The sequence below is a fragment of the Vanacampus margaritifer genome, chromosome 14 (assembly GCF_051991255.1).
Source record: "Vanacampus margaritifer isolate UIUO_Vmar chromosome 14, RoL_Vmar_1.0, whole genome shotgun sequence".
Classification (NCBI taxonomy): domain Eukaryota; kingdom Metazoa; phylum Chordata; class Actinopteri; order Syngnathiformes; family Syngnathidae; genus Vanacampus; species Vanacampus margaritifer.
The window spans coordinates 16,852,622-16,878,220 of NC_135445.1; the positions used below are offsets into that span (position 1 = coordinate 16,852,622).

General features: G+C 38.6%; 1 protein-coding gene across 2 annotated transcripts; it reads left to right on the forward strand.

Moving 5' to 3' along the window:
* The first annotated feature begins 993 nt into the window (after positions 1-993).
* On the forward strand, positions 994-19,845 carry man1b1a (mannosidase, alpha, class 1B, member 1a). 2 transcript variants are annotated; one of them, XM_077542870.1, is made up of 15 exons: positions 994-1,262; positions 2,151-2,323; positions 2,792-2,930; positions 4,030-4,138; positions 5,072-5,223; positions 6,811-6,944; positions 7,109-7,227; positions 13,433-13,618; positions 13,928-14,076; positions 14,996-15,184; positions 17,247-17,437; positions 17,548-17,668; positions 17,921-18,115; positions 18,300-18,431; positions 19,406-19,845. In XM_077542870.1, exons 3-15 carry the CDS (start codon positions 2,826-2,828, stop codon positions 19,613-19,615), a joined length of 1,992 nt encoding a protein of 663 aa, XP_077398996.1. In that variant the 5' UTR covers positions 994-1,262; positions 2,151-2,323; positions 2,792-2,825; the 3' UTR covers positions 19,616-19,845. The 2 variants fall into 2 exon arrangements, with proteins under 2 accessions (XP_077398996.1, XP_077398995.1); XM_077542869.1 differs by lacking the exon at positions 2,151-2,323.
* Positions 19,846-25,599: the final 5,754 nt, after the last annotated feature.

A 25,599-nucleotide genomic window follows, 5' to 3' on the forward strand; every position in this document is an offset into this window, starting at 1 on the left:
AGCTGGGATAGGCTTGAAGTCACGATTTTCATTTAAAGATTTGAAGCCTACCTTTGGACTGTGACTTTCTGTCCTGAATGTATTTCCTTTTACCATAGCCATTTGTATTGTCATAGCTGAGACAATGTAAACATATGATCAATAGCTTGTCCCTGCACTTCTTTCGTGTCTTCAAAAACTACCTGCATACTTGAACTGAAATATATTAAACTCAACACCCTTTCATAAGATGTGAGTTCATGATGACATATTTGCCGTTTTTATTTATTAATAATATTAATATAATTAATTTAAAAAATGGTATTGGCTATGTGCACGTGAAACCTTACGAGCTGAACCTTTTTGTGAACCAGTTGGATATGGAAAGATTCAAGTGTTCAAAGGCTTCACCTGCCCATCACGAATACTGGAATTACCCTATATGATAAAGACAGATAGAAGCAAACACATTGTATGTTACTCATCAACGGATGCTCCAGCTACTTGTTTACTTTCAACCTAGTAGCAGCTGTCATTTTGGTGTTGCCGGGGTGGGGTGGGGGTTGTTTTTTTGTTTTTGATTAATTAATCATATTAGCGAAATTCCACATACACCAGTGTAAATTTATAGGAACTACTCCATCCTTTTGTGCTTTCATTAACTCAAGCTTTATGTTCCTTCAACTATTAGACATTGTGTGTGTTTGGGGATGTGTGGGGTAGAGTATAATATATTTTATTTGGAATGTATGTATAATGTGTATCCCCCTGGCGTTATGTTCAGTGTTCATAGATGTGAAATTTTATTATTTATTGTAATTGTTAAATACAGTTTAAAAAATAATCTGATAACTGCATCAAACAACAAAGCGTATGTAGGAATGGAAAAACAATATTTGTTTGCTTGTTATGATTTTATTATTAATGTTATCATGTGTTCCGTATGGACTTTTTTTTACCAGGGACGCAACGCACTCGGTCGCAGACGCATACTACGGTAGAGGAAAAGCGAAGAAGAAAATGAATACGTAACATCACATGACGCAAAACATCCGGTTCCTTTGTGGCGAATTATTCCATAGTAATTCGCTTTTGAGTTTGATTACATCTCACGTCTAAGGCAGTGTCTTCTGTTAAAGGTATTGAATTCGTTGATTGAGATACATCGGTTAGTTGTTTGAGGAGTCCTGTTACGTTGAAGACTATGCTGGCTAGCCAGCTAGCAATAGCTGGCTAACTCATATAAGAACAACATCGACGTGAGGAGCCAACTAGACCTTAAGGTGAATGGATTTATCTTTGACCCTACCTAATTTTTGGGATGTGTGGGAGCTAGAGAAAACGAACACCAACGGGCGTTTTAGAAATAACTAAGTGGATTATATAGCTTTGTAATGCAGTGTACGAATAATTCAAAGAACGTACTATTCATTGTATAATCACGTAAAAATGCTGGAACAGAGAAACATGCATGATTTTTAGTTGTCATCAATTTCATCACATTACAAATGTCTTAGTACATGTAGTAAAAATGATCGGATTCTCAGTCTAATGGTTGTTCTCTCCGAAACATGTTCATCATTATAGTCTATTTAATGGTCAAAATTAGTCCAGAATATAATAACATGAAAATAATGTGAAATCCTTGAAACATTTGATAAATTATAATTTCACCTGATTGTCAATTGACAATCAGGCGAAATTATAAATTGACAAACGAAGAAGGATTTGTGCGACGTAGATGAAAATCTATGGCCAAACAGAGAGGAGCGCGTGTATGGCCAGGAAGATGAGAAATGAGAATGGTGACGGCAGCAACCAGTCAAAGTGTTACTGTTGTTGTGAAACTTTATTTACAGCACTGTAGGCTAGATGTGTTTCTTTTGGTTTTGCTAGTTTTTATATTTCAGACATGTACAGAATATTGTGTACATTTGCTTACATGTTCTTTACAGTAATATATGGATGTTTATGGACTTTGTGTGTGTGAATAAATAGTAACCGGTGCAATTGCCTTGTTAGTATGAATTAAGTGTTTGACGTCAAACTTTAGAGGCTGCTCTTACTGTGAAATCACTTAAAAAATATTAATGATGAAAATAAATAAATAAATGCTAATATCCATCCAGATCCATTCTCTTGTGCTTGCCTTATCCACGGTCGGGTCACAGGGGCAGCGGCATTAGCAGTGACGCCAAGACTTCCCTCTCCCCAGCCACTTTATCCATCTCTAATGGGGGGATCTCAAGGCGTTCCCAGGCCAGCCGATCATAGTCTCTTCAGTGTGTCCTGGGTTGTCGTCAGGGCATTTTCCCTGTGGGCTGTGACCGGAACACCGCACCAGGTGTCCTGATCAGATGACCAAACTCATTATCATACAGACATTTAATCTTGTGATTTCCTGTCATGAAATCTATGAAAATGATGGTTTAAGAATATCTTAATGAATCTCGACCTCTATTTTACTGTGTACAGATCATGTTTTAATAAACTTTAATTTAATATTTAATTTTCAATTTACACAATAGCTTGCCACCATACAAAGTGAAGAAGAAGCATCCACTTTTCAAAGTGCATAATCAAGTCAAGCTTGCTGAATTTTTATCCACCATCTTGCCTGTTCTTAACAAGCAATCAAATATCTCAGCCATAGCAAATTAGTATAAAACATCTTCACTTGGGAAAATTTAAACCATTCTTATCTCGGTCACTTTCTGCATTGCCTACCTTTATCAGTTAGCAGATAAACTTGTGCAGATCAACATATGGCATATTGAGGCTAATTACATTTCTTTCTGGCTTCTGAATGCAGTGTCGATGACTGCCATCTTCTCTTCTCCGATGATATGATGTATCCACCAACCAGAAAGGACTTCATCTCTCTTACCCTCACTGACACGAACTGCCACATTTACAACAACGGGAAACACCGCAAACAGTCATACTGGAGGGTGGGTAGTCACACTGATGGTTTATCACTTAGACACGGTTTGTCTCATCTGCTTGTGTACTATATGTTGGTGCGGACCTTTGCTTAAAAAAACAGTGTTATGGTCATTTCAAAATTCATTTGCAGAGTCCTGCCACAGATAAATGTATATGTGGCAAATACTGTCTGCAATGTCTTATTTTTAATGAGCGATCGGTGAATTAAAGACATTATCGCCAATCACAAAATGCACGTAAAATGCAAAATATCGGCCGATACAACTATCAAAGTACTGAGCAAATAAATAATAAATAGCTACATTTGTGAGCATGCATACCAGCAATTTTGGGCACCGCATTATACACAAGTGGAGAGAAAAACTTAGTTTGAAAGGGTCAATTTGGCAGGGGGATTCAAGGAGTGTATTATACTTGAGAAATGACAATGCATCACGATAAATTACACTACATTGAATGAATGTTTCAAAAAAAATTCTTAGATTCTGTTAACAGTCTGGCAAACAAGCCCAATCATCCTCTTATCTGTACAGTAGTATACGGGCAGATGTGATCCCATAAAAATGCAACATTAAAAGAGGAACGTCAGTCAAGGTTTTCATGTCTCTGAGGGATAGTTAAAAAAAACAAAAAAACAATGGAATCAGGTTCCTTTCAATTGCCCAATGTTTGCTTTTCAAAGAACAAATAGAACCTTGCCCTTAGCCACCTTAGTGCACTTCAGAAATTCCAGTTATACTTTTTCACCTTTTTTGTGTGATTTAATGTTCCCTTAAACATTTGTTTGTATTTCCCTGAAAGTGTATTGGTAGATATACAGTGGTGCTTTAAAGTTTGCAAACCCTTGGGGTATGTAAACTTATGACCGCACTGTATGGTAAGAAAAAGGCTTAATGCTCAATTGCCCATAAAATCCAAACTTGATTTACTCGGATACTACAAAAAAAAGTTTCCTGATCCTGAAGCATTGATCTCTTTCATATTCATCTTTTAATTTCAAATCCAAAGTCTAGAGCAAAAATAATGTGTCTCTCTGTTCCAATATAGCACTTGGAGCGTTGGGGCAGGAAACCGTTTCACTAAACTTGTTTTCTGTGCTTACAGAAATGGAAGCAGCTATCTCGGCTCCAGCGAAGCCTTATCCTCTCTGTTTTTACTCTCACCCTCGTGTTGGGACTACTGTCTTATTCCCGCATAGCAAAGCCAAGGACAGGTAAGTGCTCCCATCAAGCCATGTCAGGATCCACGACTAGGGATGTAAGGAGCTAACGGCTATATCATGATACCGCGATATTAAAACTGCCACAATATCGTCGTCGTCATGTAACGATATTAAAGCAGCACATCTGTTAAAAAGGTTGTTTTTCATTTATGTAGCTCCAGCACCCTCTAGTGGTAAGTTAATTAGTGCAGTTTAATTTTAATCAGGCATGTTTTAACCACCTACATTAAGACCCATGCTAATCGCCAGATGAAGGGAATGGTAACACGTTTGAGTTCCTCGACAAATTGAATTCATAATGTGTGTGTGCAGCAAGTAAGGGTAAGGGCCTTGCCCTCAATATTAAATGTTATTATGATTGATGGTAATTGATGTGCAGTGAGGTTAATATTACCTGTACTATTTGAACTACGTGTATATGTATAATTATGACCTCAGCTAATTAGCATTGTATAGTCAAGACATTTAAAATAAAATGACCGGCCAAGCCTATTTCTTTGTCACTGGTATTATGTACAAAAACAGAATAATGAGTGCTTTTTCAAGTGATTTTTTTTTTTTAACAATTGTCTTATTTATAACGCCAACCACCCCCCACAATAATAAATGATAGTTATCGTATTGTGAGGTTCAAATCTTGATAACATTGTATTGTGAGTTTCAAATCTTGATAACATCGTATTGTGACATTTTGATTATTGTTTCATCCCTCCACGACAGTCGGTAAAATGGATTTTGCCTTGAATGAAATTGCTGATTAAGATTAATTGTTGTGGGTGATATTATGGCATTTACTGGCACCTCTTTGACCCTCGCTCTGATTGTCATTTGTTGTACTTTTATTGTTTGTTAGAGAAGTGTGATTCACAACATCTTGATTTAATGTTTTATACAGCCAAACACTGTATGTATTTGTGTTTTTAGATTTACCAAAAAAGGATGACTGGCTGGAAATGAATGATGATGGGTTGAATCCTCCAATTCCTGATGTAAAGATTAATCCAGTTATTGGCCCAGATTCCGTGACTGACCTGAAAGGACCAAAAATCCCAATGTTTCAAAGACCTCCCATAAATGTGAGAAACGTTTCTTTATGTATGTAAATTTATCTTACAAACGCGAGTCCACCCATCACACTTTTGTAGATCTTTCATTATATCTCTTCATGGGACAACACTGAAAAAATGACACTTTGACACAATTCTGTGTTAATTCCGTGTTTCCTCAACATAACTAGAAGACAGCTATGAAGTCAAGCATGGTGGTGGGTGTGTCCTGGGCTGGGGCTGCTTGAGTGTTGCCTGCATTCGGGAGCTACAGTTAATTGAATGAACCAATAATGCCAACATGTACTGTGACATACTGAAGCAGAGCATGATATCCCCTCCCTCCAAAAAATGATCTAAAGGGCAGTTGTTGGCGCAATCATGCTGGGAGAGTTGGAAATGCCAGTAGACCGTTGGTTCTTAACCTGGGTTTGACGTCTATGGTTCCCTTGGAAATCCGCATGAAGAATGATCAATAAGAATGTATGCAGCGCGCAACAGTACACATCTCGGCTAAGCAGGAAGTGTGTGAAGCATCAAGTTCGCAATGCAATTACATTTTTTCAGCGGAATTAATTGCATGACTTCAATAGTTATTAACACATGATTAATCACACATTTTATATCTGTTCTAAATGTACAATAAAATATAAGTTTTCGTACTCTTGTTAACATAAAAGTAGAAAAAAAATAACTAATAGAAATATGGCTGCATCTTTTAGTCATTGATACAGTAATTTCCTAATAATTCATAAAATTCAGTTAAAATTAATAAGATGTACTGTACTGTAAAAAAAACGTGTGTGATATTGTTTTGTGTAGAGGTCATATTTCTGCCTCTAGATGGCATAATTGCATTTGTAAGACATTGGTGACGGCTCTTTTCTTTTCATATTAAGAGTTATCTAATCTTTAACAGGAACTAACTTGTGAAATTCTGCACATTTTTAAAATTGTAAAATACAACTTGATCTTAGTATCCACAAATATATACATTATTATTACATTTATTTCTGCAAAATTTTGACATTGACATGTCTGCTGTGACTGGAATTCCCCCAGTACAGGCTTTTCAAGAAAGGGGCGGTCATTAATCGCGCGTTAAAAAAATTAGGGGCGTTAAAGGAACTTTAAATTAACTGAAAATTAACGTACTAATTTTGACTCCCCTAAAAAAAAAAGAGAGAAAAAAAAACATTCTTCTGCTCAGTGGCATAAAATAATGTAATGAAAGGATGTAACTTGTAAATGAAATACTCCGGATTAATGGAACATTTTAAGCAGTAAAAAGTTAATATTTTGTCCATAATTAATTTGATAACTTAATTTTGCCACATGATGTAGTACATATGTATGTATAAAATTATCAAATTATGTACAAAATATTATTAGTTTACTGGTGAAAATGGCTGAATAAGTCAAGTTTCCCTTTTAACATTTCTCCAGGATGCTGCCCACATCTGCTAAAATTATCCTCGTTTAAAATGATCATTCAATTTGATCCCTGAACTGAAATTATTAATGCATATAATATCAGTATTTGTGCGTGCAATAGTCCCCAGCTGCTTCTATAGTGAATTAAATATTTTTTGCTCTTTTTGCTTTGCTTATCAACAGAAGAAATTTCCAAACAAGAGAGGTCCACCAAGCCTTCAGAAAAATGAAAACATTTCATTTGTTGTGGGACGACAAGAACAAGAACAAGTACAAGATAAAGAGGAGAATGGAGAGAAACAAAAAAAGTTGGTCAGGTAATCTCGTTTGTGCTTGAAAGCATTACTGTTGTTTTTTATTTTTTTAAATTACAATATGCATTTGCAATTATAGAGACATCTTTTTACTGGTACTTTGGAGGCCCTCTTTAGAAGAGGTGTTGCTAGACTATCTGTACATGATGTTTTCTTCTGTCATTCAGCTGGAGAGGAGCAATGATTGAAGCCGACCAGGTCACTGAGCCTCCACTCTCAGACATTGAGAAGGTTGCTGCAGCCCAACCGGCACCAGAGATCCCAACTGGGACTGTCCCAGCCACCGGTCAGTGCTGAACTCCCTTTTTTGGAATTCTTACTACAGCAGGAAAATGTCGGCCAAACAAACGATAGCCAACTATACAATTGTATGATAGCTCCCAAACCAGATTTTGAAATAAAAACAAGGACTTAATTCAGGTCTACTCATGGTTGCACCAGTCTCCCTTTCCCTACAAGTTGATTATACTGTACCTTTAAACCACCACCGACATGGCGTCTTAACATCTCACTGCTAAACTACGCAGAGTTTGACAAAATTATAAAAAAAAGAGTGGGCAGACTTTTTGGAAATAAATGACTCTCCAGACCTATGGCCATCTCTTCTTTGGGAAGCTGGGAAAGCAGTAATTAGAGGTAAAATTATATCATATTCATCTTATAAAAAGAAACAGGATCAAAAATTAGAAAAAGACTTGGAAGATAAAATTAAACAACTGACGGATGAGTACGCAATAAACCCAAATAACCAAATATGGACTCACTTACAAAATACAAAAATACAGTTAGACGATATGCTAACTAAAAATACAGAGTTTATAATACAACAATTGAGATACAACAACTTTGAATATAATAACAAATCAGGTAAATTTCTTGCAAACCAACTTCAACGCAATCGGGAAAAATCTCTTATGACGGCTATTAAAGGGACAACTGGTGAATGCACACAATCACCAGAAGAAATTAATAAAAAAAAATTATGACTATTATCGTAACCTATACTCAGAAACTAACAAGCCTAACCCTGAGCATATTGAGGCATTCCTCAGTAGCTTAAATATACCTCAGTTAACTTCTGAATATAAAAATATGTTAGATGCGCCACTTACTATAAACGAGTTGTACAGTGCTCTAGATCAGTGGTCCTCAACCCTGATCCTCAGGGACCGGTATCCAGCCTGTTTTCCATGTCTCCCACAGCCAACACAGGTGGAGATCGTTATCAGCCTTCTCCAGAGATTGCTGATTAGCTGATTATATGAATCACCTGTGTTGGCTGTGGGAGACATGGAAAACAGGCTGGATACCGGTCCCTGAGGACCAGGGTTGGGGACCTCTGCTCTAGATAGTATGCCTAATGGCAAAGCACCTGGCCCGGATGGTTATCCGGCTATATTTTTTAAGCACTTCTGGTTAATGCTTGCTCCACTATTCTTAAGAGTAGTAACAGAAATCAAAACTAATGGTTACATACGCCCACACATGAATACAGCAGCAATTAAACTTTTATTAAAGCCAGAAAAAGATCCCACCCTTCCATCAAGTTACCGTCCGATTTCACTAATTAACACTGATATTAAAATTATCATTAAGGCTTTCACATCTAGACTAGAAACAGTAATCTCGACAATCATTCATAGCAACCAAACAGGCTTTATTAAAGATCGTCACTCTACTAATAATATTAGGAGGCTCTTTAACCTTATTAGCATGTCACAGCGGCATGATAAAAAGGCTGTTTTAAATAAATTTGGCTTTGGGAAATCATTTATCCACTGGGTGTCAGTCTTATGTGATTCTCCTAAAGCTACAGTTACTACAAATGGGATTATATCTTAGAGTTTTACTCTACAGAGAGGCACAAGACAGGGATGCCCACTGTCCCCTTTATTATTTGCAATATTTATTGAGCCACTTGCATTAGCCATATGCCAGGAAAGAAGGATTCAAGGAATTCACTCTGGGGTAACAGAATATAAAATGAATCTATATGCCGATGATATTTTACTTTATTTAGAAAAGCCTGCTATTTCGTTACGGGAAGTATTTAATTTAATAACTAAATTCTCACAGTTATCAGATTATTCTATTAACTGGACAAAGTCAACACAAAATTCATGGAACCCTGTAAGCCAGGACCCACACTACTCATTTCCTGTAGGTAATTTAAAATACTTAGGCATAAAAATCTTACCTAAATTAACTGATTTAATTCATTTAAACTTTTCTCCACTTCTGGATAGCATTTATAGTGACTTGGAGCGCTGGAATAATCTTCCTATTTCTCTAATAGGACGAATAGCCAACGTTAAAATGAAAGTTTTACCCAAAATAAACTATTTTTTCTCAATGATTCCATTTAAACCTACGGCTAACTGGTTCCAGTTGTTGGACTCAGCCGTTACAAAATTATACTGGAATAAAAAAAAAGCAAAGATTAGTCTATCTACTCTTCAGAAAAATAAATCCAAAGGTGGTCTAGAGGCACCAAACTTTATGTACTACTATATAGCTAACCAGCTACAATATATCATTCTATAGGCACAACCCAACAGAGATACTAACTGTTGGCTGGAACTAGAACAGAAGGATTGTAATAACCTCAGACTTCTAGATTTACTCTTTATTACAACATCGAATAAGCGACATAATTGTTTTAAAAACCCAATGATTTCCGCCACCCTGACTGCCTGGTGGAAGGCACTAGAAATTACAAAAGCCCAAGTGGAGCCCTGTGGGCTCTCTCCCCTATGGCATAACCCCGACTTTCAACTTAACAAGCAATCGTTTTATTTAGGTGTGTGGGAGCAGAAAGGAATTACACATCTCCACCATCTCTTCTCAGATAATATGTTTATATCATATAGATCCTTGCTCCAAAAATATAAAATAAAAAACAGATTTTTTTTTACATTATCTACAAGTTAAAAATATGATAAAGAAAAAAATTCCAACACTTTGGGGTACGCTCCAACCGCCTGTTTTAGCTAAAGATATTACCAAGCTTTCTCCGACAACAACAAAAAAACTTTCAAAAATATATAAGTTACTTTCATATACTGATAAAATGTCTTTACCCATCTCGAAATGGGAGAAAGACTTGTCTATAGCTCCGGAATCTGACTTTTGGATTCAATTTGTGAAAACGCATTTAAAATGACAAAACACACAAATTTACAACTTATCCAATACAAAATTATTCATAGAACATACATTATTATCGGGTTTCCTGCCGGCCTCACGACTCTGGCTGGAGGTGTTCGGTTTGGGGGAACGGTATGGGATTTTTTTTAATAGGTTTTAGGTGAACTAATGAATACACACACACTCGCACGCACGCACACATGCACATACACATATTTACCCACATACAAAAAAAAATACCAAAAAATATATTTTAAAAAAGGAGAGCAATGATGATGACATGTCAAATCGGTAAAATTAACGAATGAACAATACTGAACTCTCCAGAAGGAAAAAAAAAAGGTCTACTCATGGTCAGAGCAATTAAATCTATGGTTACATTTCTACTAAATAATGTAGTACACTTTTTCCCCCTCTCTTCCTCCAAATGGTAAAAAGGCAAAAGTTACAGCTGGGTTCCTGCAGACTCTTAAAAAGCCAGAAAAGACATTGAATTCATGGATCTAAAAACAAGGCCTTTATTGGCATAAAATGTCTTAAAGCAGTCTTTCAAAAGTCTAAAGAAACGTTATTAACACCTTTTAGCATTGTAAATAGTCTCAAATCTCAAAATAAATTAACATTTTTTACTATTGCAGCACTGTCACAAAATCACAAGTATGGAACCAACAAACAGTCATCTAGTTTTGCTCTGGACTCTTAAGTCATTTATGTACTTGTGAAGTTTATGTACTCTACTTGTACATTGTTTATTTGTTTGGATCCCCATTAACTGTCATCATTTTGACAGTTATTCTTCCTGGGGTCCCATTAAGCTTTTACAAATACAGTACACACACACACACACATTTGCTTTCATAATAGCATACATCAACTGTAGCCTGACTATTACATAACCAACTCTAAACAAGACATTACAATATTCAACCTTTTTCAAGGTAGATTTTTTTTCCCAGAAATATTTTAAAAGCTTCTCTTGTAGAAGCTTCACTCACATGAGTGGGAAGTTTGTTCCACATTGTCGCAGCTCTAAACAGGACAGATCTATGCACAGCTTCTGTTCTAGGTAACAGCCTTGTCGTCATTGTGAAGTTGGTCTTAACTTTAAATTTTAAATGGAATAGGTCAAAAAATGAAAATTAAGAAATTCATATATTCTACGAGTAATCTTACACGTACCGTAGTTCCCTTTAAAATGGTAATGCATTAGCCGCGTTTCCACCGCAAGAACTTCGGGGTAAATTTACGGGGCCTGCCCCGTATGTGCGCGTCTCCACTCCAGGAGTCTTCCCAACCGGGGAAGAGCGGAGGTCCTACTCGAGGGTAGGTACTCCGCCGGCCCGATAAACTCCCGATCGGGCTTTCGTGCTGATTGGCTAAAATGTATTTAGCATAAAAAAAATTATCTTACCTTCATGCGCGACAATGATGCAATGATCTCGTCTTAAGTCTCTTCCACCAAAACAATTCTCTTAATAATCCTTTGGCTATTTTCGTTCCACTCATCTAGACGCCGTCTCCTCTCACTCAAACCATCCATTCACACCAAGTACATAAAAAAAGCAGAAAAAAACGGCAGCCGCCACAAGTTTTTCTCTTTCCTTGTTCTGATTTTTGCGGCGCTGTGCTTGGGTGACGTCACAGAAACCGTCACAAGGCGATTACGTGTCGACTCGTGACTTGCGAATCAGCCTTTTCAAATTCTTCATTTAAACGGCGTCTCCTCTCACTCAAACCATCCATCCACGCCAAGTGCATAAAATAAAGCAGAGAAAAACAGCAACCACCTAAAATATTTCTCTTTCCTTGTGATTTTCGGCGCACGGTGCTTGGGTGACGTCACGGGAGAAACCGTCACACGGCGTTTACATGTCGACCGGAACTCGTGACGTCGCGAGATGGGTTGTACTCAACAGTGGAGACACAGCCACAAGCCGGCCGGCTGAGAGGACGGTTCCTGTGAAAGTCCCTACCCCCCTCCCCATACCCAACTCGTCCTGCGATGGAAACGCGACTATTGATGTACTTATAAAAAAAATGACAGTAATTTTAATGTTGCCAGGTCTTTCGTTTTGAGGAAAAGAGCCCCGCTCTATCGAGGAATTTGCCCAAACATATCTTTACAATTGTCTTTTTATTTGACCATTTATGACTCAAACATCTTCTAATTATCAGATTAGCAAACACCTTAGCTGTTCACAGTAATCCTGCAAGACTCTAGCCAGTAGTTTTCCGACTGGATTCGGGTTTAAATTTCCCGGCCCCTCTCTTTAGATGTGACGTCATGTGTGCATTGTGTGAGAATGGAGTGTGCAGTTTAATTTTTCGGCCACACGTGGCAGTAGCAATTTGAAATTCAATTGGGCAGCTTTGAAGTTTTGGTACTTACATATTTCAAAGGCCCAGTACCTATGGAAAAATATATTGACCCCGAACTTCCAGGAACTGTTGAAAAAACACTAGAAATTTAATTCCATTAGCATTAATCCAAAGGCGAAGCTCTCCATTTACCCGTCGATCTACGTTCCTACCCTCAGCTATGGTCACGAGCTGTGGGTCGTGACCGAAAGAACAAGATCCCGGATACAAGCAGCCGAAATTAGTTTCCTCCGCAGGGTGTCCGAGCTCTCCCTTAGAGATAGGGTGAGAAGCTTGGTCATCCGGGAGGGACTCAGGGTCGAGCCGCTACTCCTCCACGTTGAGAGGAGCCAGTTGTGGTGGCTCGGGCATCTGGTTCGGATGCCTCCTGGACGCCTCCCTGGAGAGGTGTTCCGGGCATGTTCCACCGGCGGGAGGCCCCGGGGATGACCCAGGACACGCTGGAGAGACTATGTCTCTCGGCTGGCCTTGGAGTGCCGTGGGATCCCGCCGGAGGAGCTGGTTGAAGTGGCTGGGAAGAGGGAAGTCTGGGTTTCTGCCCCCGCGACCCGATAAGCGGTAGTAAATGGATGGATGAATAGCAGTAACCCTTTAAAAGATGAATGGTATCGAACAAAAATTCAACTTTGATGATAAGATTCAGCTTACAAATCATCTCCTAATGTATCATAACCCAAGCTTTAGTTGTTCTATTCATGCTACTTGTTGCCTTTTCCCCCCTTTTTTTGATAAGAAAGAATTACCTCATTTTTTTTGTCTATTAAAGGGGTTATTTGCTATTTGGCCTGTGACTAGAAGATTTATTGGTATTTTATCATGGATATCATATCTCTATTTCGGGAATGACTAATATATATTTTTTCCTCCCAACAAATGGACACACAACTACCTGCATAGCTCAGCGATGGGATGATAGACGAAGCAGAGACTAACTATTTTTTATCCTCCTCCCTTTTTGTCAATAGCTTTAGACGTGGACAGGCTGGAGGCCGTGCGTGATGCTTTCAGACACGCATGGAAGGGCTACAAGGACTACGCCTGGGGTCACGATGAGCTCAAGCCTATCTCAAAGTCTTTTAGCGAGTGGTTTGGTCTGGGTTTGACTCTCATTGATTCCCTGGACACCATGTGGATTATGGATTTGAAAGAAGGTGCTTTATGTTTTTTGATCTGCAAACATTTCATATAAATTATTTCCTGTTCAGATGTAACAATTACTAAATGAGTGTTTTCTTATAAAACACACATTCCAGTAACTTGATGACTAAATAAGATGAATTTTGCTCATAATTTGGACTTTTCGGCATTCTGTTCTAATGGTGTTAAACTGCTCGGATAATAAATTATGTTACACATACTTACTATTTATTCCATTCAGTCAATTTTCATAACATCCTATAATTAGTCCTGTATGACATATTTTGGTCTGTATTAAGTTTTGCATTGTTTTTATGCCACAGAGTTTGCAGAGGCAAAGCAATGGATAGAGAAGGAGCTTTCTTTCAACCAAAATGTGGATGTGAATCTTTTCGAGACCACCATTCGTATCCTTGGCGGTCTGCTTAGCACCTACCATCTAACCGGAGACCAGCTGTTCCTAAATAAAGCTGTGAGTCATCCAGCAGGCGCCTCTCTTCTCTTTAAGTGGTTGCAAATTTTGGAGTAGTTAAACCGGCGCTTTGTTTTACTGTTGTGCTGATGTTACTGTAGTACGAGCTTTATCAGAAGAGTTTCAGGACTGGGGTCATAAAAGATGTATTTGAAATCCAACTTAGAAAATATTGTGTTTTCCCTATGTGGGCCAGATGATAAACCAGCGCATCTCCAAAGAGATCAACATTGTGGCAGGAAAACTCATTGCTGCTTCACCATGACAACACACCTGCACACCTTCCTTTCTCATTTGACTGGTTCACTTCATGGGCATTACGATAGGGAAAACTCGCAGTTTGGTTTTGAAATATTTCTTACTTGACAGTAAAGATGTAACGATATCCAAACATCACGATACGATAATTATCACGATATTGTCGGTTGTTGGCAATATTTAAAAAAAGGTCACAATATTGTAAAAACAAAATGAGCTCATACTAAAAATAAAAAAATCCCAATTTTGAGCTTTTGCCCATAACAAATGCATTTAAATCTCTAATAACACTTAATATTGAGGCACTTACTTACTAATGCACGCACACATTGAATTCTTCCACATATTGACTCGCTTCACAAGCATATTATGTTCCATTCAACTGACGATTATCATGGATTTTAAACAGAAAGGCCAAAACATCCCTTATGAAAATTAAACTGCACTAAAAAACTAGCCACCAGAGGGTGCTAGAACTGCAAAAATGGAAATCAACCTGACTTTTTTAACAGATGTGCTGCATTTAATATCAAGACAATGACGTTGACGATATAGTGGCAGTTTTAATATCGCGATATTGCCATTTTTGTTACATCCCTACTTGACAGCAGTCCTAGACCTTGTATATGCAATGAACGCAATTTGACTTTGTTGCTTGCAGAAAGACCTTGGGTCCAGGATGATGCCTGCCTTCAAAACACCCTCAAAGATCCCATTTTCTGACGTGAATATTGGAAAGGGAACAGCTCACCCACCTCGGTGGACATCTGACAGCTCCATGGCTGAGGTCACAAGCATTCAGCTGGAATTTCGAGAGCTGAGCCGCCTCACTCAGGACCCACAATACAAGGTTGGGAAGGCAGAACACCATTATAACATAATAACTAATTAGATCATGTGTGACTGTATTTTCAGCATTTGGAATTTAAATGAGAGAGAGAAAAAAGGATGTTTTTAATAGTGATAGACCGATGTGGTTTTCAGAGCTGATAGCGATTATTAGTAGTCAAGGTGACCGATAACAGATATCTCAAGCCGATATTTATGTGCAGTAAAAGAGAAAATATTATCTTCAAGATTTTAAAATTGTACTTTTTATTTTTATAAACCGTATTTTCTTGTACACACACATAAGGTGCACCGCACTATTGGGCGCAGGCACGGTTAAACATACTCTAGCTCAAAACATATGGTAGCATGCTTTTACGCTAAAACATATGGTAGCATACATGCTACCGTATGGTTTTTAAAATGCAGCGGAGCAAAACTGAGCTTGGTGGTACTTTATTGAAGTATTTAACAATGTAAACAGCGAGTTTGGTTGTACTTGAAGTATTTAACAATCCTCATCCACAAATCCTTCAAAGTCCTCATCTTCTGTATCTTAAACAAACAGCTGGGCTAGTTCTCCATCAAACACGCCAGGTTCCCTCTCATCATTGTAGTATTGTGAGAGTCAGTCTCATTAGCGTGCGGCTCCTCAGAAATGATGCCGACTTTTGCGAAAGCTTGATTAGTGCAAGCAGACACGTTTAGCCCAAGCACACATGCACAATCCATTCACAAATTGTGGCGTAACTCGCTCTAGCAGTTCCATAAAAACGAAAGCAGTGGGCACCAAGATGACTAGAGACTGTACAGTATCTTATATACCGGGAAACCAGGAAACCCGGCCCTGGTTGAGGACTGGCAGGTATGAGAACCCAATAGACTCACGTCATCTTTCGGTTGAATTTTTCAGATTCTCATGCCTGCCAGTCCTTTATCAGGGCCAGGTTTCCTGTATACACAGTAATTTCTGGACTATAAGGCGCACCTGACTGTAAGCCGTGCTAGCTAAATTCGGGGAATACTCGAGTTTGTTACACATGTAAGCCGCGGGTGTTTTAATGTTACAGCACCGGGTTCCTGCTATTTTATTTTCCATAATGAGGGCACAAATTGTCGCTCTCTCAGTCTCTCTCCTACTGTATTTGGCATTACTTGGTTTGTTTTGCTCTGCCTTGACGCTCTTGCGCTTTCTTTATAGTGTGCCCCCTTGTGATCTGCTAAATACCTCTGTATTAGCCACAGGGTCTAATGCAAGTGAAAAAAGTAGCGGCTTATAGTCCAGAAATTACTGTAAGCAATATTTTGGCACTGCTGCGCTTGACTATCTTTGTGGGAGCACTTGGCAGAAACGCGAGCAGAGAGCTCACCAAAGTCACACAACAACATTTACAAATTTTGGAACTCGGTGCACAAAAAATTCAGTCAATTTTTGAGAAGGAAAAAACAATTTTTTTTGTAAAGTGGAAATTCAAATGAAAAATAAATGAAAAGTTCCCTGAGTCTCGTTGAGAGACAAATGCATGTGAATGTAGCTAATTTGGGTTTTTCGTCAGGGTTTAAAAGGTTTCAAAGGATCTTTGCAGACAGTGAAAAATTGTCTTAATATGTTCAAAATGTCTTTTCGACAAGCAAAAACTGTCTGAACATCTCACAAATCCTGATGAAAATCCTAAATTTTGCTTAGTTTGCAAGCATTCACCGCTCGGTGAGATACTAGCTTTATTGGCGCCGATAATCGATCCAGCCGATAGTCGGTCTATCCCTACTTTTTAACCTGGATTAAAAAACATTTACACTTTGGGCTGATTTCACCTCTGCAGTTTATTCCATTTGTGTTTAGCATAAATGCTGCTTCACCATATTTGCTTTCAACTGTCAAAACAAGACATTATTTTGCTGAAGCGTTATTAAATTTCTAATCATTCGCTAATTTAAAATAGGAACAGGAGTTTTGAAAGATACCAAGCGTAGTCACTGCCAGTTTCATAACGTACGTAGATATAGTAAATTGACCTTTTATTTTTTCCTGCCCATTTATGCATTCGTGACCCCTTCTTTTATCCCGTGGTAACCCCTTTCAGGAGGCTGTGGATGAGGTAATGAAGCAGGTCCACAAGCTGCCGGGCAAACATGATGGTCTGATACCAATGTTCATCAACACCAACAGCGGCCAGTTCTCTCACAGAGGTATCTATACGCTGGGTGCCAGGGCGGACAGCTACTATGAATACTTGCTCAAGCAGTGGCTCCAGGGAGGCAAGACTGAAGACGAGTGAGGACAACGATTTTACTGTGTATTGGCGTTGGTTAGCAAATTTCAAGAAAGCAATGTAGGGTTGGGTTATAGTAATATCAATTGTCTTATTTTTGTTTTTCTGCCAGGCTATTGGAGGACTACATTGAAGCAATCAATGGTGTGAAAAAGCACCTTGTGAGACAGACGGGGCCACACAAATTGACGTTTGTTGGAGAGCTGTCCCATAACCGCTTCAGTCCCAAAATGGTAGAAATGCACACAAAGACTTGCCAAGTATTGAAATGTTACTTGTCTGGACGTAGAAAACGTCTTATTTATATCTTGACAACCTTCATGTTACCTTCACCTTATGTTTGGAGATGAATACTTTGTGGCTGCTCAGTGAGCCAACGTATCCAACTCATTGTAGTTGGATAAATGGAAGCCAACAAACTCACAATGATCACCTTGTTGAAGGTTTGAAATATTCTCTGTTCTTTCTATCAAATTCCTTGTTAGGACCACCTGGTGTGTTTCCTGCCAGGAACCCTGGCACTGGGAGCCCACAATGACCTTCCAGGGGACCACATGGATTTAGCTGCACAGTTGATGGAGACTTGTCATCACATGTACACACAGATGGAGACCGGACTTAGCCCAGAGATTGCGCACTTCAACATGCACGCCACTGATAGCAAGGACATCATTGTCAAGGTGGGCCTTCAAATCTATATCATACATTAGAAATATTATGTCTTTTCCAAATGTGTCCTTTGAAGAGTTTGTGTCTTTCTTATTTATTTGACTTGTTATTGACTAAAGGGCTTACATACCTTTTCGTGCAACTTTAAATGACATGACTTCCAAGTTGACACTGATGTTAACTTTCCAAATACAGCCTGCAGACCGACATAACTTGCTGAGACCGGAGACAGTGGAAAGTCTGTTCTACATGTACAGATTCACAAAGGACCCCAAATACAGAGAATGGGGATGGCAAATTCTGCAGAGCTTCAACAAGTATACCAAGGTAAAATTAAAACATCTACAACCTGGCCAGCAACAACCAATTTAGAGATCAATTTCTTGACAATAATATGTTATATGTGACCTCACTTGTCTAAACATGACGTTCTGATTAATAAGATTTTTTGGGAATATGATTTATGGAGCAAAATGCAGCCGTTTTTATCCATCTCAGGTGGCGGCCATTTTGCCATTTGCTGCCGACTGAAGATGGCGTCAATGTTGCTTGTTGCTCAGGGCCCAGGCAACAACCAATCAGAGCTCACCTGTTTTCTGAAGTTGCACTGTGATTGGTTGTTACTTGAGTCTAAGCAACATTGATGTTGCCTTCAGTCGACAGCAAGTGGCAAAATGGCCCGTCTCTGAGATGGATATTGGATTTTGGATTTTGCTGCTTAACTCATATTCCACTAACGCAATATTAACCATGATATCATATTTAGACCAGTGGGGCTGCATAGAACATATTATTGTCTATAAAGATTTTTGGGGGGGGGGGGGGGGTTGACTTCCCCTTTAATGAAAGCAAAACAAAAAAATAACCTCTATCTGAATCAGACAAAAGTAATAATAATTATCAGTCTTTTCAATTTTCAAAATGTCATCCATTTTCTTCTTGTGGACACGTCCAGTGAGATTTGCAACAGCCCCGTGGATCTTAAATTTCTGAATAATAGGTGCAGGAATGTCAAGCTACTTGGAGATGGTGTACTTTGGGTCAATGAAAAGAGAGAATTTTTGAAACAATTCTTGTGCTATGTATAATCATATGGTGCAATTGGTATGATATTCAGCTGTCGAGTGTAAATGCTCGCATTATCAGTCTTTATCCAAAAATGCTGTAAAAATAGTGGATGTCTGTGGGTGGACTGTTTTATTTGCAAACATGGAGGAATCACCTTAAAGCTCTATTATTTCATATCATGATGTATCCCGCATAGGAATATTTTTGAACCACCCTTCTTCTTTTTTTTTCAGGTGTCAGATGGAGGCTACACATCCATCAACAACGTCCGTGACCCTGAGAACCCGGAGCCCAGAGACAAAATGGAGAGTTTCTTCCTGGGTGAGACGTTGAAGTACTTCTACCTGCTCTTTTCCGACGACATGGAGCTTCTCAGTCTGGACAAATATATCTTCAACACCGAGGCCCACCCGCTGCCCATATGGCCCTCCCCACCCAAGTGATGGCACCGTAACAAGAGGATGTGTGCTTCCATCATGCCGTGAGATCCTTGCAAGACGGGAGGTGTTCGTCGGTCAGGTGCGTGGTCTGGTCACTGGACTGCTGTGTTGGCAAGGGAGCCAGGCAACCTGTTAACTTGGTAAGTTTTCCATTAGGAGGAGTTTCTGTAAATTTTTTCCTAAGGAAAAGTTCTGAGCTGGACTCTGCTGTAAATAAAAAGGTTTGGAAGTAGGCCTGGGGCTTGTCATATGTGGAAGGTCTTTGTCACCTGAAGGGCATCGATACTTCTTGTATGTATAAACAATAAGTTTGATTGTGATTCTTGACATTAAGAGGCTTGAGAAGTTTCTATTTAAACAGGTTGCCGTCAAATACTGTTCGGGATATGAATCCTTAAGTACTTGTTCAAAGTATCAAAATGATAATAGCGAACCACTTCACTCACTCATTTTCACGGCACAAAATAATATGAATCATACTGCACTGTACTTAAGCGTCATAAACCACTCAGGCTTTGGAAAGAAAGATTTGTGAGGCCACTTTGTTAATCAAGTATTATTGGAATGTCACCAAGATATATGCCAAAGAGTTGAGAAGCCCAAGATTGCGTTTACTCACCAGGAACGGCAAATAGCAACACAGAGCCAACTAGATAGAATGTTAGCATCAGGCTACTTGGTCATTACACCTTGACAAAGGCAGCGTTCACACTGCAGCTCAATTCCAATTTTTTCACAAATATGTGATTTTTTTCATGTAGTGTGAACGGTACAATTCCGATTTTTTTCACACGCGACCTGGGCCTCTTTCATATATGGATATAAATCGGATATGTATGCGATGCGTCTGCAATGTGAACGCTCATCCGCACCCATCCGACTCATACGTCATCAAAAGCCTGATATGCGCTCTGCGCGGGCAGGAGAGAGTTCTTGGAAGGGAGATTATTGACACGTCTGTGAATATATACAAAGCTGTTTTGAGTAACTGAAATTTTTGTTAAAAGCATAACGAAGAATGGCAATGACGCAATGTGATCTTCGGTAGACTTCTCAATGGAATGAGGAGGTCGAGGTGAATTTGCATAACGTATGCAAACAAGATACAGTGAGGAAAATAAGTATTTCACCCCCTGGTGATTTTGTGAGTTTGACCCTTTACAAAGAAAGGAACGGTCTATAATTTTCATGGTAGGTTCATCTTAACAGTGAGAGACAGAATATTAAAAAAAATCCCAGGAAATCACATTATATTAATTTTAAACATTTATTTGTCTTTTATTGAGGAAAATAAGTATTTCACCCCCTAGCAAAACATGACTCAGTACTTGGTGGAGAAACCCTTGTTGGCAAGCACAGCGGTCAGACGTTTCTTGTAGTTGGTCACCAAGTTTGCGCAGATCCCAGGAGAGATTGTGGCCCACTCCTCTTTGCAGATCCTCTCCAAATCCTGAAGATTTCGAGGCTGTTGCTTGGCAACTCGAAGCTTCAGCTCCCTCCACAAGTTCTCTATAGGATTAAGGTCTGGAGACTGACTAGGCCACTCCATAACCTTAATGTGCTTCTTCTTGAGCCACTCCTTTGTTGCCTTTGCTGTATGTTTTGGGTCATTGTCATGCTGAAACACCCATCCACGACCCATTTTCAATATCCTGGCTGAGGGAAGGAGGTTCTCACCCAAGATTTCCCGGTACATGGCCCCATTCATCCTCCCCTCGATCCGGTGAAGTCGTCCTGTACCCTTAGCAGAGAAACAGCCCCAAAACATAATGTTTCCACCACCATGCTTGACGGTGGGGATGGTGTTCTTGGGGTCAAAGTCAGCTTTTTTCGCCCTCCAAACACGGCGAGTCGAGTTGATGCCAAAGAGCTCGATTTTAGTCTCATCTGACCACAGCACTTTCTCCCAAGCCTCCTCTGAATCATCCAGGTGCTCATTGGCAAACTTCAGACGGGCCTGTACATGTGCCTTCTTGAGCAGGGGGACCTTGCGGGCACTACAGGATTTCAATCCATTACGGCGTAGTGTGTTACCAATGGTCATCTTGGTGACTGTGGTCCCAGCTGCCTTGATATCATCAACAAGCTCCTGCCGTGTAGTTCTGGGTTGTTTCCTCACCTTTCTCATGATCCGGTTCACTCCACGAGGTGAGATCTTGCGTGGAGCACCAGACCGAGGGAGATTGATGGTCAATTGGTGTGTCTTCCATTTTCTAACTATCGCACCAACAGTTGACTCCTTATCACCCAGCTGCTTGCTAATGGTCTTGTAGCCCATTCCAGCCTTGTGCAGGTCTATAATCTTGTCCCTGGGTCTGTGGGAGCCAGAATTCTTGCTGGTTGGTAGGGGGTGAAATACTTATTTTCCTCAATAAAAGACAAATAAATGTTTAAAATTAATATAATGTGATTTCCTGGGATTTTTTTTAATATTCTGTCTCTCACTGTTAAGATGAACCTACCATGAAAATTATAGACCGTTCCTTTCTTTGTAAAGGGTCAAACTCACAAAATCACCAGGGGGTGAAATACTTATTTTCCTCACTGTACATGAATCGAACTCCTAACACGTCCGCGAAACGAGTCCACCAATCTGTAGCGTGCTTTGGCACAGCTAAATTTGCATATGACACTGATAAAAGTCGCTCGCTTCGGCGGCTTGGCCGGCAGTAAAACGTTGCGTGTCAGTTATTTATGTGATTACTGCAAAAGGACGTTGTTTTGGGTGTACGTCACTCAACGTGTGCTCTTTGCGCATGCAAGTCGCATCACGGGTGTATTGCTCTCAAATTAGATGTCGTATTTGTTTTAGCAATGTGAACAGTACATAAAAAGATTGGATTTAACAAAAATCCGAAATGGGCATCACGCCCTGCAGTGTAAATAAACGTAGCCAAAGTGAGAAGGGAAGAAAATAGACTTTCCAAATGCTACCCTTTTGCAGCCAAATGTTTTCAAGTATGTCTGTGGTACTGTTTGTGGCCATTAATTCGGAAGTACATTTGTAATGTTAGATGTTGAGTGTGGCTCACAATCTCTCTTCTAGATTATCACAAAGGACTATTTGGACTGCACTGAAAAGAAGAAATAAGTTGTATTTTGTGATCCATTTTTGTGATCCATTGTCTGTCCACAGGAATCTGCCACATTCATCAGATAATTGTTTTGTTTGTTTTTAACCCCCAAAATTATATAAAAAAGAAAAGAAAAGTTTGATTAACATCAAATGTGTTTTTCATGGAAAACATAGGTTGGTCCAGCCCCCCCCCACACACACTTAATTTTTCTTTGTAATGTGGTCTTAATAGTTATTCATACTGCGGAAGCGTATTGCATTCACTAAAATACATTTTTTTGGATTTTTGTTTTGTTTTTGTTTGTTTTTTTTGTTTTAGCTTCGGATTTTTTTCTGAATATTTTTTTTTTCTGAATATTTTTTTTTTTACTGTTTTATTCATACAGTTGTGTTTTCGGGAGTTTACGTCACAGCTAGTCAAGGTCTTTCAGACCAAAATGCTCCAAAATTGTGTCTTTGGGCCTTTTTGGGACAAAGCAGGAAAAAAGGGCTCCTAAGGGCTCCTTGAGCATGTAGTAATGTTAAACTTTCCAAAATGTCTTGTTAAGATGAAGAATTAAGATTCAGCTCCAACTTTTGGATTCAGTGGGGGTGTCTGTACACTTTGTATAAATATTTTCTTTTTGTTGTTGTACTGGCTGTGACTGTAAGACCTTTAAAAGTGGACCAGTCTCAATTTGAATGTTGTACACATTGCTACCAGAGTGGTGCCTTGAAATACGAGTTTAATACATTAAACTCATCACTAAACACAATTCATCTTTCTCCCATTGAAATGAATAGAAATGTGATTATTCATCCCAGCCTAAAAAAAAATAAAAATACTGTACTTTATAAAAGCATACAATAAGTCAAACCAAAAAATTGACCAAACGTCGACTTGTTTCTTGAAAGCCTTGTAAATCGTGTCACTTGTATCTCAAGACACCATATTATTACAAACATCCCAAAATCTGTTTCCATTGAATGTAGATGTCATGTACTTTTTCACACCATTTTCATGCTGTGCACGCACCGTGCTTCAAGTTAAGGTTCTATTTTTCAGCTTGGGTTTTGCAAAATAGATAGCCTTTGTATACATTTATACACTCTAGGGGGGAATAGGGCTTTATTAAAACAATAATTTGGCCCAACCCCTCTGAGGAGTGCAGTTAACTCATTCACTGCCATTGACGGTTATAAATGTCAAAAAATCATTTTAACTATTTCTATTAGTTAAACATTTTTCTTCTACTTTTGTTAACAAGAGTATGAAAACGTAGAATTTTTTTCATTTTACATTTAGAACAGATATAAAATTTGTGATTAATCGTGAGTTAACTATTGAAGTCTTCGATTAATTACGTGTAATTGCCTGACGCACCTAATTTTTAAAAATCATTTTATTTTTTTCAATTGTAATTTACATCGCATGACTTCACTAGTTAACTCACGATTAATCACACATTTTATATCTGTTCTAAATGTACAATGAAAAAATGTTTTTTAGGTTTTCATACTCTTGTTAACAAAAGTGGGAAAAAATGTTAAACTAATAAAAATAATTCTAATGAATTGTTGACGTTTATAGCCGTCAATGGCAGTGAATGAGTTAATAGAAACCAATCTTGAAATCTGAGGAAATTGTAAGGATTAAATTTGTCTAATGAATATACGACACAATTATCAGATTCTGATGTCAGGGCTCAACGACTAACACCATTTTCTAGTAAAGACTGATTGTCAGGAACATTTCATCTCATGTGGAAGATCCGAGCTCGGCACACTGACTGAATGTGCTCGAAAGTCACCCACGCTCTCCTGTGCCTGATGGAATGTATGTTGTTGCGTTACTGCAACCTTATGAAGTGTCTGCTGGCACTGTTTGTTTATTTCTCTTGTGGGGTGTGCAGGTGACAAAACTTCTTTTATGATGTATAAATGATTTTGAACGTGCATTTGCAGCTACACCAGTGATTTCAAGTTCTAGCTTTCCACTTTCAACATTTGCACTCTTTCACTTCCTTCTGTTCCATCAAGATGCCTTCTATTTGACCTCAAACTGTCTGCTTAATAATTGATACATTTTTGAACAACTTTGTGAAAAAATTGTAAATAGTCTAATTAAAAAATATATACATAAATCTCACTTTGACAATGACTCATTTCAAACTGTCATTCTCTTATTTAATTATCCCTAATGGACAATTGGTAGAGCATAAGCAATTCTATTAAATGAGATCACTTTTGATGATCTTTTAGCACATAGCTATTAAGTTTCTCAATTCACCTTGAGAGTCACTGTTGACCCAATGTACATAAAGTATCAGTTAATGAAGTGTGTGCATCACGTCCAAGATGGTCAATGTGACTTTCAGGCACAACAGTTAGGGGATTTTTTTTCTTCTTCTTCCATGTAATGCTTTCATGTGTTGTTTACGCTGCGTCGTACTTATCTGGAACCATCACAATGACACAGGGTTCAAAACGAAATGAGTGGTTTGATGCCTCATTTCTAATCAGTGTAATGAATGGACGAGTGTAATATTATCCGTTTAATTAGAGCGTAGATATCTACCAGTAGCAAGTCACACTGAAATAGGGAAAGGATGACCTGCATGGACTCAAAATGAACCTACTGTAGTTTCTTATTCTTATTAGGCTGCTATCAAAACAGTATGCAAACTGCATGTCTGATTTTGTAAGTAATCATAGTGGCGCGCAAGATCCAAAGTTAAATGTAAACATTTAATCTATGACTTCATCTTCCCTATACCATTAAATCAGCATAAGTTAAAAGTATGTAAATAAGTGTATCAATATTCACCAATATCAAGCACTGATACTACTACTGTTGAGACGTAAATTTCCAAAAATCAATGATAGATCATTTTAAAGAAAGACTTATTCCAATGTAGCATTATCCTTAAAA